Genomic DNA, 15,214 nt, shown 5'->3' with positions numbered 1-15,214 from the left:
AACCGCGCACATCGCCCTGCCCTTTCAAAAAGTTGAGGGGGCAGGTCTTAAAGACCAAGGTCCTGAAATACTGGCGTCCCGCCCACAATCGTCAAACCCAGAACTGTTGTTTTGGTAACACAGGACGTGGGGACCAGACTTATGGCTCTTAGAGAGGTTCTAGGGATGGAAATAGTATAGCCTGCTTGGACCATCCGGAATGAACCGCACCTGGTTGGTCTAGAAGGTTGAAACCAGACTCATCACTAGAGCATATATTCGTTCCATCGTCTTTGGATGACAGATCTAGCATCGAACTGCCCCGGGTGATTCACTGTGGACAGCGCAGGCTCACTGGCTTTTCTGTGATCTTGCAGCTCTGTCTCTGTCTCCTGCTCCCTCCACGAGGACAGTCTTTCCTCTTGGAGGATGGGGTAGGATTTTGCCACGAGGTAAATTATTCAATAAATGAAATAATCACAAACTGTGATAAGCACTATAAAGGAAATAAGTTGTTATAGAGAATAGGGCAGGCACAAGTTTAGATAGGGATCAGGAGAAGCCCTCTTTAATGAGAATACATTTAACTGAGGAGAAAAAAAAAGGAGTGGAAGTAGCCAGCCACGTTCCAGGCAGAGGGAAAAACATCTGGTACTCAGTCCCAGAGAGAAAAGGCTGCCTGACATATTCAAGAAGCTGGGGGGAGGAGGAAGACAAAGTTCAAAGGGAATAAGGAAGGGGAAGGATTACTGCCCAGGAGGCTAAAGAAGCAGGCAAGGACCAGGGCATGGTAGGACATGGTAGTTTTGTTTAGGGAATGGAGATTTTCTTCTAAGTGCAATGGTATAGCAGTCACTGGGAAGGTTGCAAATTGCAATATACAACAAAAGCCCTGAAACATCGGTGTTTAGTAAAACAAACATTTGACTAAATCTCTTTTATCCCAAAGAATTAAAAGCGGGGACTCAGAAAGATGCTTGTACACTAACGTTCATAGCAGCATTATTCACAGTAGCCAAAAAGGTGGAAGCAACCCAAGTGTCTATCACTGGATGAACAGATGAACAAAACGTGGTATCAAAATGTGGTCTGTTCATACAATGGAATACTATTCAGCCACAAAAAGGAATGAAGTGATAATCGACAACATGTTGAATCTTGAAGACACGTTGAGTGAAGTAAGCCAGATACAAAAGGACAAATATTGTAGGATTCCATTTAAATGAAATATCTAGAATTAGCTAATTCTTAGAGACAAAAAGTAGATTAGAGGTAACCAGGAGGAATGGAAGTTATTAAGTTATTGCTTAATGGTAGAGAGTTTCTGTTTTGGGTGGTGAAAAAGGTTTAGCAATAGAGGGTGGTGAAAAAGGTTTAGCAATAGAGGGTGGTAAATGTAGCACAACATTGTAAAAGTAATTAGTGCCAGTGAATTGTACACTCAAAAATGGTTAAGATGGCAAACATAATGTGATATATATGTTACTACAATTAAAAAACACAAGTGATACCATCACATCTTCACCAGCATGACAAAAAGTAAATAATTGGGAATAATAACTGTTGCCCAGGTCCTTGCCAGGGTCCTAGCCAGCCAACCCCAGTGACAGCAGCTCGTCCTTTCACCAGACCTAAGGAGCCCACAGTTGCCAGCTTTCAGTATTTTATAGTCACCCACGGCTTAATAAAACCCTAGTCACTCCTCTGCTCTAAAAGAAGCCCTAAATGGATACATCTTAGAAGTTGGAGGAACCTCCATCGAGAAAGGGAAGCTGAATGCAGGAAAGGGACTGAGGCGATGGGATTCATGATTTGGGATTACTGACTTGTGGAGAAGGTCTGGAGGAGGGCAAGAGGGCCAGGCTCGGTGAAGGAGCTGCGGCATTTGGCATTCATTCGAGCGCCAGGCGATGGTGGCTCAGTCTAGCCTGATAGTAACAAACTGGGCATGTGGACACGGTCTAGATGCATCTTAAAAGTCCTAGCGGATGAATATTTGACTATTCAGCATCTCTTCTGCTGGGGAAAGCTCCTCACTCCCCACCCAGTGAGGTTTTGGGGCCATCACGCACTTCCCGCCCCTACCCGGGATAGGCAAGAGGCACGTGATCCAGGTCTAGCCAATCAGAGTACTTCTTCCTTCAGATTGGCTCAGAGATGGACACGTTACCAAGGTATGACCAGTAAAAGTCCTTTCTGATTGGTTTGTTTTTTTTTGCTGAGAAAGCTGGGAGAGTATGAAATGACTTCTCTTTCTCTTGCGATCACAGGTTGGAGATAATCTGGTGATAAAATTATATAGAGAAAGCCTTCAGGACCCCTAAGTGCGGGATAACCTGTCTTAGTTCCTCTTTGAACTCCCGCTTGAGTTTACTCTAGGTATCTTTTGGAAATTTGAAATCTCCATCAAGGCAGTGGGCCTAGATAGCCAAGGAAGCCCCTAGTTCATTACGCTTGACCCAATAAAAGAAAGCGCACTTGCCTTAAATCCTCGCCTGTGAGACGGACAAACTCTCCTCTAATCAGTAGGAGTCAAGCTAACTTCCTTTTCACGTTTACAAAAATAATTGGCCATCCCTAGATGAATCATTTTTGCAAGTGACCCGGCTTCCTTGCTGCAACAAAACTACTGATGTCTTGAATAAAATGCTGTAATCTACAAAGTCAGCTCTGATTTGTCTCCCGACACTGGGCTGCTTGCCTGTCTTTCCTGGCCCACTGTCTGCAGAAGGAAAAAACAAAGCTAAGTGAAGAGAATCAGAGACAAGAGATGGAGAGAGCATGGGTCCTGACGACTTCGGAATCCCTGCTCCAGTTGCCCTTCACTCTTCCTTCCTGTGATTTGGCCCTGGCCCCCTCGAAACACCCGGTTTCTCTCTGTAGTGTTCCTCGATTCAGTAAATAGCAACCCCATCTTCCCAGTTGCTCAGGCCATAAACTTCGGAGTTGGTTTGGACTCCTCCCTTTTTGTCACAAGCCAGGGCAAATCCTTCAGCAAATCTTGGTGGTTCAACTCTAAAATACACCCAGAATCTGACTGCCTCTTACGCTCTCCCCTGCTCCCACCCTGGTCCAAGCCATGACCATTTCTCTCCTACGTTATTGATTCCTAAACAGTTTCCCTTACTCCTCTGCATTCTGTTTTCAGTGGAGAAGCCAGAGTGATCCTTTGCAGATATAAATTAGATGACATCACTCAAGCCCCCAAGATGGCTCTCAAAAACCAAGTCTTCACAGTAGCCTGGGAGGCTGTCTGTGAAGATCAGAGCCCGGGGCCTCTCCGGTGTCATCTCTTCCTTCTCTTCCCCTCACTCCCGCTCCTCACTGCCCAGCTGGCATCCTCCCTGTTCCTCAGGACGGCCATGCTCCCGCCTCAGGGACTTAAAATAACTCTTGCCTCTACCGAGCAAAATGGTCACCTGAATATCCCTCCCTCCCTTATCTCCTTCAGGTCCTCACTCAAATGCCATTTTTTCAGTGAGGCCTCCCATGACCCACCTATTTTAAACTGCTGTCACTTCATCTAGCAATTTGCAATCTTCCTTCCCCGGCTTTCCTCCATAGCACACACCATTTGTATTTTGCTTACGTGCTTACGGAGGCACCATGAGGGTAGAGCTGTTTGTCTGTTTTGCTCTCAGCTGTATCCCAGTGCCTAGAATGGTGCCTGGCATATAGTACATGCTCAATAAATACTTGTTAAGTAAATGACCTCATTTTGTTTTGTTGTGTTTTGTTTTTGGCTTAAGCTCATTCAAGATGTGTTTTCTGTCACTGCACCCAGAATCCTGGCTAATATACCATGACACCAGTGATCTGCTCTCTCTGGTTATGACACCTGCCTGTCTTCCTTTTACCCCTCAGCAGGTGGATGCACTATAAGCTATGGCTCTTTATGTGATATAAACGTAAATGCACCCCCACCTCATTTTCTTAGAGCATTTCCTTTAGAAAACTCATCATAAATTATTTCTCTGCCCCTTTGATATGTAAATCTTAAAAAATTCTTATTTTATTTATTTTTATATGTATATCCTTTTAAAGCCTAAAAAAATCTGTTGCCAGTTTTTTAACACCCCAGTAATATTTTTCTTAAGTCTGGGAGCCATCTCTTTGAAATATAAACATCAAGGGAGACAGCACCCTTATCTCCCTGTCTAGGTTGAGCGTTTAACTCAGGCAACTGACTCAAGTTATAATATCTGCTTGTCATAGAGAGAAATTTTATTATTCCTTTGGAAAGAGGCTAACACAGCCAGCCTCCCCATTTATCAGGTGAATTTAGGACGAACTGTGTGTGACAAATGATCCATCAAGTCCTCTTACTTGAGGAGTAGTAATTGCTTATTTTAAGAACATGTCTGTGATGGGTTGTAGCTGCCTGCCTCTAGAAAATATTGAGGTTTATTTCTGTCTTTGTGATCTTTTTAGCAGATTGCCTGTGATGTGTATCACATTCTGGTTTAATGCATATTCAAAAATAAAACTTTTTTCCATTTCCATTTTTGTGAAGAAGTTTTCTGGGTTTGCAGGAGATTTTGTTTATTATATTCCCTACTAGTAGCAAGGAAACACAAGATGACTGAAAAAACAGGGGGGTTTATCTTCTCAAGCAATAACGGTCTCAAGACAGAGCGAGCTTCAGAGAAGCCTTGGTCCAGTGACCCAAGGCTGCCGCTGAGGACTTGGTTTCTCTCTGTGGGGGCAGCTTTATCCCAAGTGGGCTTTCTCATGGTGGCAAAATGGCTGCCACTGGGCATTCCTTTTGGATGTGAATCCAAGCATTTGAGGTCTTTTCCACCTTGTGAGGCAAAGCTCACCGTCCGCTTCAGAAACCGAAACACCAGTCACTTTGCCAGCTTCCCCAGCCTGTGAGCCATAATCTGCCATGGTCTGCTATACTCCTGTGTGGAATTATTCCTGGCTGTGTAGACTCCAAGCCTGTTCCTCAGCACTCCAAGAGGTTTTGTGTTACCCAAGATTCTCTTGGTAAGGTCCTTTTCTGCTTAAATGAGCCAGTTCCTCATGTGCAACCAGGAACCCTTTCTACCCGCCCCTGCACCTTCCAGGAGAGAGAAGGATAGTGTTGAGTAGAGCTCTTAGAAGAATACGAAAAAAGCTCTAGTTGATCTCCCTTCAAATCTCATTGGTCTAAATTGGTTCGCACACCCAATTTAGGCACTTTGGCCAGCAAAATGCCGTGTCTGATTGGTTTAAGCCTGGGTAATCTGAGCAATCACTCTGGCGAGGAAGGGGATATGTTAACCGGGTTAAAATAGTTATGTTCCTTCTGGAGCCAGGAGTGGGGGGATAAGTTCTCTATAAGCCCGAGTAGCTGGAACACAATGGGGGAGGGAAGAAAGGCTGTGGGGGAGCTTGACTGGGATCCCCAACATTCAGACTCAGCAAAGTTGAGTCCATGGTTTTATATGGCCTGTGAGACAAGAATGTTTTTCTGTGTTTTTAAATGGTTGAAAAAAACATCAAAATAATATTTCATGACACGTGAAAATCCCATGAAATTCAAATTTTAGTGTCTATAAAGTTTTATTGGAACACATCTGTGTCCATTCATTCACATTCTGTTGACAGTTGCTCTGGTGTTTTAATGGCAGAGTTGAGTAGCTATGACAGAAATCAGATGACCTGCAGGAACTTAAATATATACCACCTAGTCTTTTTTTTTCTAATTAAAATTCAATTTTATTGAGATATATTCACATACCATACAATTATCCATGGTGCACAATCAACTGTTCACAGTACCATCACATAGCTATGCATTCATCACCTCTATTAGTTAGGGGTCTCTAGGGATACAGAATCAACAAGAGATATCTATAAATATAAGATTTTATAAAAGTGTCTCACACAACTGTGGATATGCAGGAGTCCAAATTCTGCAGGGCAGGCAGCAAACTGGCAACTTGGATGAACTCCTCAGGAAATGCTTTGCTGGTCAGCCGAAGAAGTGATGGTCCTCTTGTCTGTCTTGCTTAAAAGTCTTCAACTGATTGGATTAAATCCAGCTGATTGCATTCTCTCATTGTGGAAGACACACCCTTCGTTGACGTCATCAGTCACAACTGCAGCCAATTGACTGATGATGTAATAAACCAGCCTTCTGGTTTACTAACCAGCCACAAATGTCCTTGCAGTAACAGGCCAGTGCTTGCTTGACCAGACACCTGGGCACCATCACCTGGCCAAGGTGACACATGAACCTAACCATTGCATCACCCCAATCTATTTTGAACATTTTCCTTACACTGGAAAGAATAAGAATAAAAAACAAAAGTAAAAAAGAACACCCAAATCATCCCCCCATCCCACCTTATTTTTCATTTATTTTTTGTCCCCATTTTTCTACTCATCCATCCATACACTGGATAAGGTACCACCCAGCCTTTTAAACAAAAAGTTTGCCACCTCCTCCATTACAGTTGCTCCCCTTTAGTCTGCTAGGAAGTGGGAGCCCCTCCAGGAAGAACTCACTTCTGATTGCCTGTCACTCTCAGACTGGTGGTCACTTCTGGCCATCTGATGTGACTCATAGTTATAAACATATGCCCACTCTGTTCATGAGGCCTTGGAGGATGACTTTCCAATATTTTATCCCATATTTCAATATGTTAGACACTAGAAGTGTATACATATGAATACAAATAGGCCCTGGGGCCTACTGCTGTTAGTTTCTACCGCAATTTGGGATAACTAGAAAAGCAGAATTTCACCTGATTCAAAAATAGAATCCAGTAATTTAATTTGTGTAAAGGAAAAAGGACTTTTTTTTTTGGAAAAAGGACTTTTTAAAAAGAGAAAGTACAGGGTTGAAACCCAAACCCTGGGGAAGTTGATCCAGAATTGTAAGACTAGAAGTTGGTGGGTTCGGGACATTTGCCTGAGAAGTTCGGCAGTGAGGCTGAGAGAAATGGTGGCAGAGCACACCATGTGCTTGACAATTTTAAACATTCTTTAAATAGCCCTGAATTAGAAAAATCATAGCAGTTATTATTGAATATTGAAGCCTGAACAATTGAGAGAATCTTGAGACTCCCTTCTCCCTACCTGTACACAAACTTGTAAACACAGACACAGAGTCACACTATATTCCAGGCCTGTGTGATGCAGAGAAAGTGACCTTTTGGTCAGTGTTTGTTGCCTTAACTGCTTGAATTTGGAGATAGATTAGTAATCTGTACGTAGAGAACTGAGCAAATGAAATAAAACAATTTGACTTCAGGGAGAGCCCAAAGTTGTACAAGAAAGGAAAATAGAATGCTGCATGGGTCAGCTGGACTAGCAGGTCACAGTTATGATATAAACACTAGCTATGATCTCTAGATTTGTAAGCTCCTTGAGCACAGGGGATTATTCCCTCCTCTTTCATTCATTGATTTATCCCCAAGCATCTACAATGTGGAAGGTACCCAAAACTCTTTTCCAGCGATTTAAATGTAACTGAAATTAAGACATAACTACATTGGAAGGATGCCGGGAGAGCAAACGTACATGTTGATGGTGGCAGTGGGATTTAAGAGTGAAATCCTCAAATTTTACAGTTGGAAAACAATAGGTAATGCCTGAAACTGAAAACTCAAAGAGTAGCAACTTCAGCATGTGAGTTGGAGCTCTGTGGCAAATACCAAAAACAGAACAAAACAGCTTGAAGACTTGGAAGTGGTTGTCTCTGGAGAGAGAGATACAGAGAAACTGCTTAAAAAAAAACAAATTAGCCTTGTACCATCACTCGACTGTTTTAACCTAGGTATGTGAATAGGAAGTCGAGGGGTGGCGCCCGAAATGTCCGTTTCCTAACCCCTGGAACCTGCGAATGTAAATTTTGGGAGTCTTGGCAGATATAACTAAATGAGGGATTTAGAGATGAAACCATCGTGGGTTATCTGGGGGGCCCTGAACCGCATGGGGTGTCTTTATACGAGACAATGAGAGACCCAGGGAGAGAAGGTCATGTAAAGATGGAGCCGACCTTGGGGTGACACAAGCTAAGGAACAGCTGAAGCCACCGGAAGCTGGGAGGACCAAGGAGATTTCCTTCAGAGCCTCCAGAGGGAGTGCAGCTCCGCTGACACCTCCATTCTGGACTTCTGGCCCCCAGAGCTGTGAGAATACATTTCTGATGTTTTAAACCACCCAGCTTGTGGTAATTTGTGACAGCAGCCTTAGGAAACTAATACAGCATGCATAATGGGGAGCAAATGAACATAAGAACATTTATTGATACACTTGATCACTTTGGTTGAAAGAGCAAATACTCAAAAAATAGCAAAAAAAGCACTGGAGGGGACAAAAGTCAGTAGCCATTCATGATTTAAAAAACAACAAAAACACCTTAGCAAACTAGGACTAGAACAAGCCTTCTCTAACCTGTGGAAGGGCATCCACCAAAACCCTGCAGCAAGGCTCGTACTTAACAGTGGACCCCTAAGGCAGGAACGAGAGAAGGCTGCCACCGTCACTGCGGCTTGTTTGCTCCAGTCCTGTGATTCTAATCACAACAAAAAAACAAACAAAAGACAACTTCCAGGGTACAGCCACGCCCAATTGCTCCCAGGTCAGCAAAGGGGAAGAGAAAGACCCAGGAGAGGGAAAACCTCGAGTCAGAGAAACAAGAGACAGCAACACCTAAGAGAAAATGGGCCCATGTGGCTGATGATCAGGATGGGGCTGAGGTTCCCCAGCAGTCCCAGACCCTGGGAGTCACAGCAGGGGAAAGAAAAGACGGGGGGCGATGGGTGGTGGGAGATGCCCCCGTGGGGCGTCAGCGCAGGAAGCAGGCTGTTACCATGGGCAGTGATGCAGTGCCCCCCCCTACAGCCAGGGCAAGCACCTCCCCATGAGGACGGCTTCCTCTATAGCCAAGTCTCTATCCGTAAACATCTATACTCGTCAGTATTAAAAAGCCTCAGCCTTTATTAAATAAAAAGGAGGTAGAAGACAGATCAGGGAACAGGCCAGAGACCCTACCTTCCCCCTACACGTACACAGACATACACACAAGGAAAAACCCAAGTTCAAGGCAGGGACGATTCAGGGGACAGACTGCACGGCAGAGGGAGGGAGCACCCTCCGAGAGTGGGCCCGCACCCAAGGGTGGGCTGAGACTTGGGCCAGGGGCAGCCGTTCTGAGGGGTTATGCTTGAGCAGCTTGGAGATGAGGTCCTGGGCTCCCGGGGGCATGGCAGTGGGGAACTTCAGGTCCACCTTCAGAAGGAGAGAAAGGTTCGGAGCCTGTTAGTTTCACCCCGGCTACCACTTCCTTGCCCACTTGCTCTGTTTGGGGAATTAGGTGGGGCCCTGTCAGGCACCCAGGCCAGCCCCCAACCTTGACGATGCGCCGATATGTCTCATTGTGGGAAGCACTCTCGAAGGGGGGGTTTCCCACGAGCAGCTCGTAGCACAGCACTCCGATGCACCAGAGGTCCACTTTCTCATTGTGCGTACGTCCCTCGATCATCTCTGGGGGCAGGTAGTCCAGAGTGCCACACATCGTCTTCCTCCTGGGGGTGGGGATGGGGACAAGAGTCTCAGGGACACATTGTTCTCCTTTCCCTGCAGCCTGGTGGCAGAGGGCCAAGAGACCCAGGATGTGCCAGGGCTGCCTTCCAACCAGGCTCCGACAGCCCACGGGGGTAGAGGTGTGGCCAGGCCCAGCCCTTTGAGGGTGCTGGGGGTTCACAGTATAAACCAAAGCCCCAGAGACGGGCCTGCACATGCCCCCAGCATTTCCACACAGAGGAGCATATTTTCATAAAATGATCAGATATGAGGGCAATGTTCATTTCAGAATTACAGGGAAAAATGGGGGCATCTCAAATATTCATCAAGAATGTCCTGCTTAAATGAATCAGGTTACATCTGCACCATTAAGCCAATAAAAATATTAACCTGGGAGTGTCTGTAGTAATATGGCAAAACAGTCCCAACAGATTCAGCAAAAAATCTGGGAGATTAAACTGCGTTTCCTATTTTTCATAAACATATTTCTACGTCTATATTGCACGAGGGCAACCCCAAATGGCTCTGGGTGACAAGATGGGAAGTGGCTTTATTTTGAATCTCCCAGCTGCACACCCAGGGCCAGCGGCCCTGCCCACCCTACCTCAGGGAGGGGGCATGCACAGACCAGCCGAAGTCAGCAATCTTGAGCTCTCCCCGGAGCCCCAAGAGCAGGTTCTCCGGCTTTATGTCTCTGTGAATCACCTTCTTCCCGTGACAATACATCAAAGCATCTGCCAACTCCTCCATGATCTGGAAGGGCCAAAGACAGGCGATCAGACAGGCACAGACGCTCCTAGGTCCAGGCAGTGCCCACCGCCTCGAGCCCCCTGCCGGCGCCCCGGGTGCCCACCCGCCCCGACCGTGGCTGTTCGCTGCTCGTCAAAAGTGCGGCTCTTCTGCAGCTCCTTGTAGAGCTCCCCACGGGGGGCATACTCCAGAATCAAGTAGACCCTCCGCCGGTCGTAGAAATAGTTGTAGAGACGCAGGATGTTGGGATGCCTGGCGGGAGAGAGAAGTGGCCTCAGACAGAATCTGGATGTCTCAGGACAGGTCCCCAGGTGGGGCCAACTAGGGCAAGGCTTGGACCAGGATGGGGACCCCATAGCTGGGAGTGGTAAGGGGCACTGGGATTCAAGGCTCTTGTCTGGACTGAAAGCCAAATGGGGCCAACGAGACCCGGCTGCAGAGAAAGCAACCTGGACAAGGTGGGCTTGAGGGAGGGGTCTAGGGCTGGGCAGGAGGGGCAGAGGGGCTTTGGCTCGAGGGGCGTTGACCCATACTGCAGGTGGGCCTGGATCTCGATCTCCCTGCGCAGCTGGTGCTCCACACCCTCCTTCTCTATCTGAGACTTGAAAAGGACCTTGAGCGCCACGATGAAATGGCTTTTCTTCTCCCGAGCCAGGTACACGTTTCCAAACTTGCCTTTGCCCAGAGGACGCCCAATCTCAAAGTCGTCAATTGTGAAGGATCGCCTGATTGGAAAGTGGGGGGCAGGCAGCTCAGTGCTGGTTGGGATGGGGTTGGGCGGTGTTGAGGTGGGTTTGTCGGTCATCAAAAGGGTTTGCCCCCCCATCCCTATTCTATCTGTCTTTAGGTTTTGCCTCCCCCATCTGCTGCCTCTTCACTGTCCCAACCCTCCTGTCTCCACCCCAAGGCTTGGGGCACTTACATTAAGAAGTTGGGTGTCCCACTGCTGTTGTCCATTATCTTCTGACCAGCTAAGGAGAGAAGAGGTAAACTGAGGCTCACCTTTGACATTCTACTCCTTGTCCCCACCCCACAGACTCTGGTCCCCTCAGGCCAATCCTCTCCCCCCTCCCCGTCCTGGTTACCTGTGGGCTGGGCGTTGGAAGGTTCTAGAACAGCCTTGGAGCGGCTCATGAGGACAAGCGCGGATGGGGTGGTAGGTTCCTTCCGGAGGACTCTCTGGGGCAGGGTGTTCAGGCCCGATTGAGCCTGAGAAGGAGCAGTTGACAACTCTGAGGCGCCTTTGTCCCGGTGACCGGGCTGGAATGTGCTGCAAGCAGCATGTCAATGCTATGTGCAGCAGAGCCACCCACCCGCCCATCCCAGAGGAACCCAGTGCCCCGACCCTGCCCCGAAGCTCTGCTCACAGCCCCCTGTGAAAATAGGTGACTAATAAACAGCCCACACTGGCCTAAGATAGGGAACAAAGGATGCACCCTAACACCTAATATTTCACCTCTTTGGCCCTGGCTCCAACCACATTCTCAGGCATGAGGCTGTCCCCTATAGTCCTGTCCACAACACCAGCCCACAGCCACCCCAGTGCCCCCCAGCCTTGGGAGTGGTAGTGGGCCGGGTCAATGGACACCCACAATTCAAGGAGTTGTAGCAGAAGTATTCTCACAGTCCTTTAAAAAGCACAATCTAGAAGGTTTAGATAAGGTCCTTGAGGCTTTGAATATTGCAGCAAATACTAATATTTACCCCTTTGCAACAATAGGCTTAGGGACACCGGAGGCTACTTTGGTGGCCCATGGAGTGCTTCGCATTTCAACCTCAGGGTAATATACACAGCTTTCTTTTGAGAGTGCCTGATGTAGACATGACAATGATTTCTCATTCAGCCTCCGTGAAAGCCTCTATCTCAAGTGACCTGGTGGACCAATCCTCCAAGGATGCCCAAGCCTCCACCAACAGAAAGCAAGGTCTGTGCAGGGCCCCTTCCTTCTTCTTCAGCCAAGAGGGGAAGGAAGCCCCAGGGTCCTTAAACATCTGTTCCAAAACGGCGATATCAGTACAGAATAGATAATTAAGCAAGCTGAACAAAATAGTGTTCAGAAACTGACCCACACGTATGTGGAAATTTAATACATATAACAAAGGTGCCGTTTCCAATCAGAGAGTGGACTCTTCAACGAAAGGTGTTGGGACAACTGGCTAACCATCTGGAGGACAATCTATTTAGATCCCTTCCTCACACAAGTCATTAAAGTAAATTCCAAATTATTAATTTAGACTCCTCCTGGGCCTTTTAAACAGTAACTTTATCTAAATCCTTCTAGAGTCTATTTCTAGTTCTTGCCTAGCTTATTTTTGCAGGACAAGGGTAAGGAATTATGGCCTGCTTTGGCTTGATGCTCAGCCCAGATGTCACCTGCATGTGACAAGCAGGCCCAGCTCTGCAGAAGTCCTCACAGGCCGGGGGCCATTGGCTGGCCAGAGTCAAGTTGGCAGCACCCGATAGGCCTTTCCTAGGATGTGGCTGCAAATGACCAGACCGGATTGTGCCGTCAGATCTCCGGGGGCCCACACGATCGATCATAACCGGGAAGAAAATGCTAGGAGGCTCTCCCTCTGCAGAACCCCAAAGCTGGGCCTGGGGCGCCTTAGACAATCTCCAAGCGGGTACTCTCTTCGCGGGTCGGGAGTAGAGGAAGGAAAAGGCCTTACCGTCTGCCGGCCGTAGGGCCAGGGATGGGCGTTCTCCTTCTGGGCCATCCTTGGAGGGAAACGGGGCGGGGAGCTGTGCCGGAGGAAGGAAATAGAGCCGTGAGAGGGAGAAAAAGAGGGAGCGAGAGAAAGATGAGTCTGATCTCTCCAGCCGGAAGCGATCAGGGAAGGGGAGCAGGTCGCACGCCGGCCGCAGTCTGCGCACCGCATCCGGGTGCTCGCCCAGTCTCCCCCGCCCTGCTGCGGGCCCCGCTCCCCTCCAGGCCCCCCTCTCCACCCTTGAGGGCCCAGCAGCCCCGCGGAGTGCGCGCGGGCCTGCCCAACGGCGCCCCGACCTGCCGGACCACCTGCCCTCTCCCGGCGCCAGGCCCCGGCGGGAGGCAGGCTCACCTGCAGCCCGCGGCCCAGCTCCTGGCCCGGCGGCCGCAAACCACTGAAGCGGCCCAGCACTTTCAAATCTCCCGCCCTGCGCTCATTGGCCGAGCGCACCGCCCACGCGCGGTTCTCATTGGCTGGATGTCCCATGACGTAGGCCGCGGGGGCCCAATAGAAGGGGCGGAGTGAGAGCCGCCGCACGCCTGGGTTCCGGCCCTGGGAAGTTTTCCTTTCTTTCCGGGCTGGTACACGCAGTTTCATATCTTTTATATTTTTAAAATTTAAATCTTTGCTGTATCTGGAATGTATCCTTGTGTATGTGTGAGATAGGGTCTAGCGTTGTTGTCTGCCAGATGGATAGCCAGTTGTGCCAGCACCATTTGTTAAACGAACAGCCCTGTCCCCTTCCCGAATTTAAATGCCACCCTGGATATATTAAGTTATTGGATATGCTTGGGTCTATTTCTGGGCTTTATTCCCTTCTGCTCTGCTCCTTCCGACCCCAAATTTCAATTACTGGGTTAAATAAAGAAATTTGGGGACCTTTTATGAAATAACCAGAGGACGTTTATAAGTACTGCCTGTCCAGCACCGTTTCCCTGTTGTAATAACACAACCCTAATTTCCCTTTAGGGAACCACCGGGTGTCTCCATTCTGCGCAGTCCCCATGAGACTGTCAATCATGGTGGGTGCCCGCCCCCTAGGTTAAGGGGTGATACTGTGACCAAGTCAAGCCAATCGGAATCTCTGCCTGGGGAGTTTGCCTCTTAATCAGAGTGAGGTGCAGAAGTAAGGCAGTTGAAACTGAGTCATTCTGGACAGTGCCCTCAAAAAACTGACTGTTTTTGTTACTGAAATCCCTGAGACGGCCCTGGTTTCTGTGCTTTCCAAGGCCTGATTGTTAGCTCTTCCTTCCATGCTGCGAGCTACCCGATTTCCTTTTGTTGCTGGAGTGAGCAGGAATTTGGCTGCTGTTACTGACAACAGGTCCCTAACTGATGGAGGCTATCGCAGTGGACACTGTGGTCATCTAGCCGGCAGCCGTGCTCCCAGCTATTTCCATTGCCTGAAAGCAACTAGGATTCTGTGGGTCTGAGAGGGAAGCTGACCCCATCCCAGGTCCAGAGGTGGGCCAGATTGACTTAAGACAATTGACACTTTGAATTCTATGATGGTATCACTGGTTCCAGGATAAGCGTGTGACGGAAATGGGCCAATTAGGGGGAATCTTGGGATTCCTACCCGGAATGCTAGGCTGTAGTTCCTTTTCTCGTGCTGGAAATGGTCAAGCATGTATGCAGCCCCCATTGACGCTGGTGATGGTCCTGAAGGGGCAGCCTGAGTGAAGCTGACGTTACAGAAGGCTTGGGAAGAACCCGCGTCCTCGATGCCGTTGTTGAGCACAGCCTGCCTACTTCAAGACCTTCCCTGCATGAACCACTACATCTCCTCTAACACATTCTGAGCTATCAGTTCTGTTATTTGCTGTCATGGGCATACTAATTGACACACACCCACAGACCTAGAGTGTCATTAGTTATTTTGGTTGGATGATATGAAATTGCTGTTCAATCATTTTTTACTTAAAAAAAATGGCAATTTCATATGATTCAATCAAATATACATCAAATAAATCCTTACAGGTTTCTAGAGCGGTTCATAGTACTTTTGGGTGCAAGTAACAGAAAAACCCAGTTAATAAAGGCATAACCAATGGAAATCTATTTTCCTTTATATAACAAGAAATCAGGAAGTGGGTGTGGTAGTTTCTCAGCTGACAAAACAGATACTATACAGTGAGTTGGCTTAACAACAGGAATTTATCAGCTCATAGTTTCAGAAGCTATGAGCTTTGGCAGGCTGGTGATCTTTGGGATTCCGTGGCTTTTCCGTCACATGGCAATGCACTTGGTGGCCTCT

General features: G+C 47.8%; 1 protein-coding gene across 4 annotated transcripts; it reads right to left on the bottom strand.

The window, feature by feature from the left end:
* Positions 1 to 8,198: 8,198 nt before the first annotated feature.
* Positions 8,199 to 13,336, bottom strand: AURKB (aurora kinase B). Of its 4 annotated transcripts, XM_037809074.1 has the most exons (9): positions 13,309 to 13,336; positions 12,919 to 12,991; positions 11,334 to 11,457; positions 11,171 to 11,219; positions 10,782 to 10,973; positions 10,362 to 10,500; positions 10,103 to 10,251; positions 9,326 to 9,500; positions 8,199 to 9,204 (listed from the first exon to the last, which is right to left on the bottom strand). In XM_037809074.1, exons 2-9 carry the CDS (start codon positions 12,964 to 12,966, stop codon positions 9,031 to 9,033), a joined length of 1,050 nt encoding a protein of 349 aa, XP_037665002.1. In that variant the 5' UTR covers positions 12,967 to 12,991; positions 13,309 to 13,336; the 3' UTR covers positions 8,199 to 9,030. The 4 variants fall into 4 exon arrangements, with proteins under 4 accessions (XP_037665002.1, XP_037665003.1, XP_037665005.1 ...); XM_037809075.1 differs by lacking the exon at positions 13,309 to 13,336 and having other exon boundaries at positions 11,334 to 11,518; positions 12,919 to 12,988; XM_037809077.1 differs by lacking the exons at positions 11,171 to 11,219; positions 11,334 to 11,457; positions 12,919 to 12,991; positions 13,309 to 13,336 and having other exon boundaries at positions 10,352 to 10,500; positions 10,924 to 10,967.
* Positions 13,337 to 15,214: the final 1,878 nt, after the last annotated feature.

Source organism: Choloepus didactylus, chromosome 18 (genome assembly GCF_015220235.1).
Source record: "Choloepus didactylus isolate mChoDid1 chromosome 18, mChoDid1.pri, whole genome shotgun sequence".
Lineage (NCBI taxonomy): Eukaryota > Metazoa > Chordata > Mammalia > Pilosa > Megalonychidae > Choloepus > Choloepus didactylus.
This window is presented reverse-complemented; position numbering and strand designations above follow the sequence as displayed.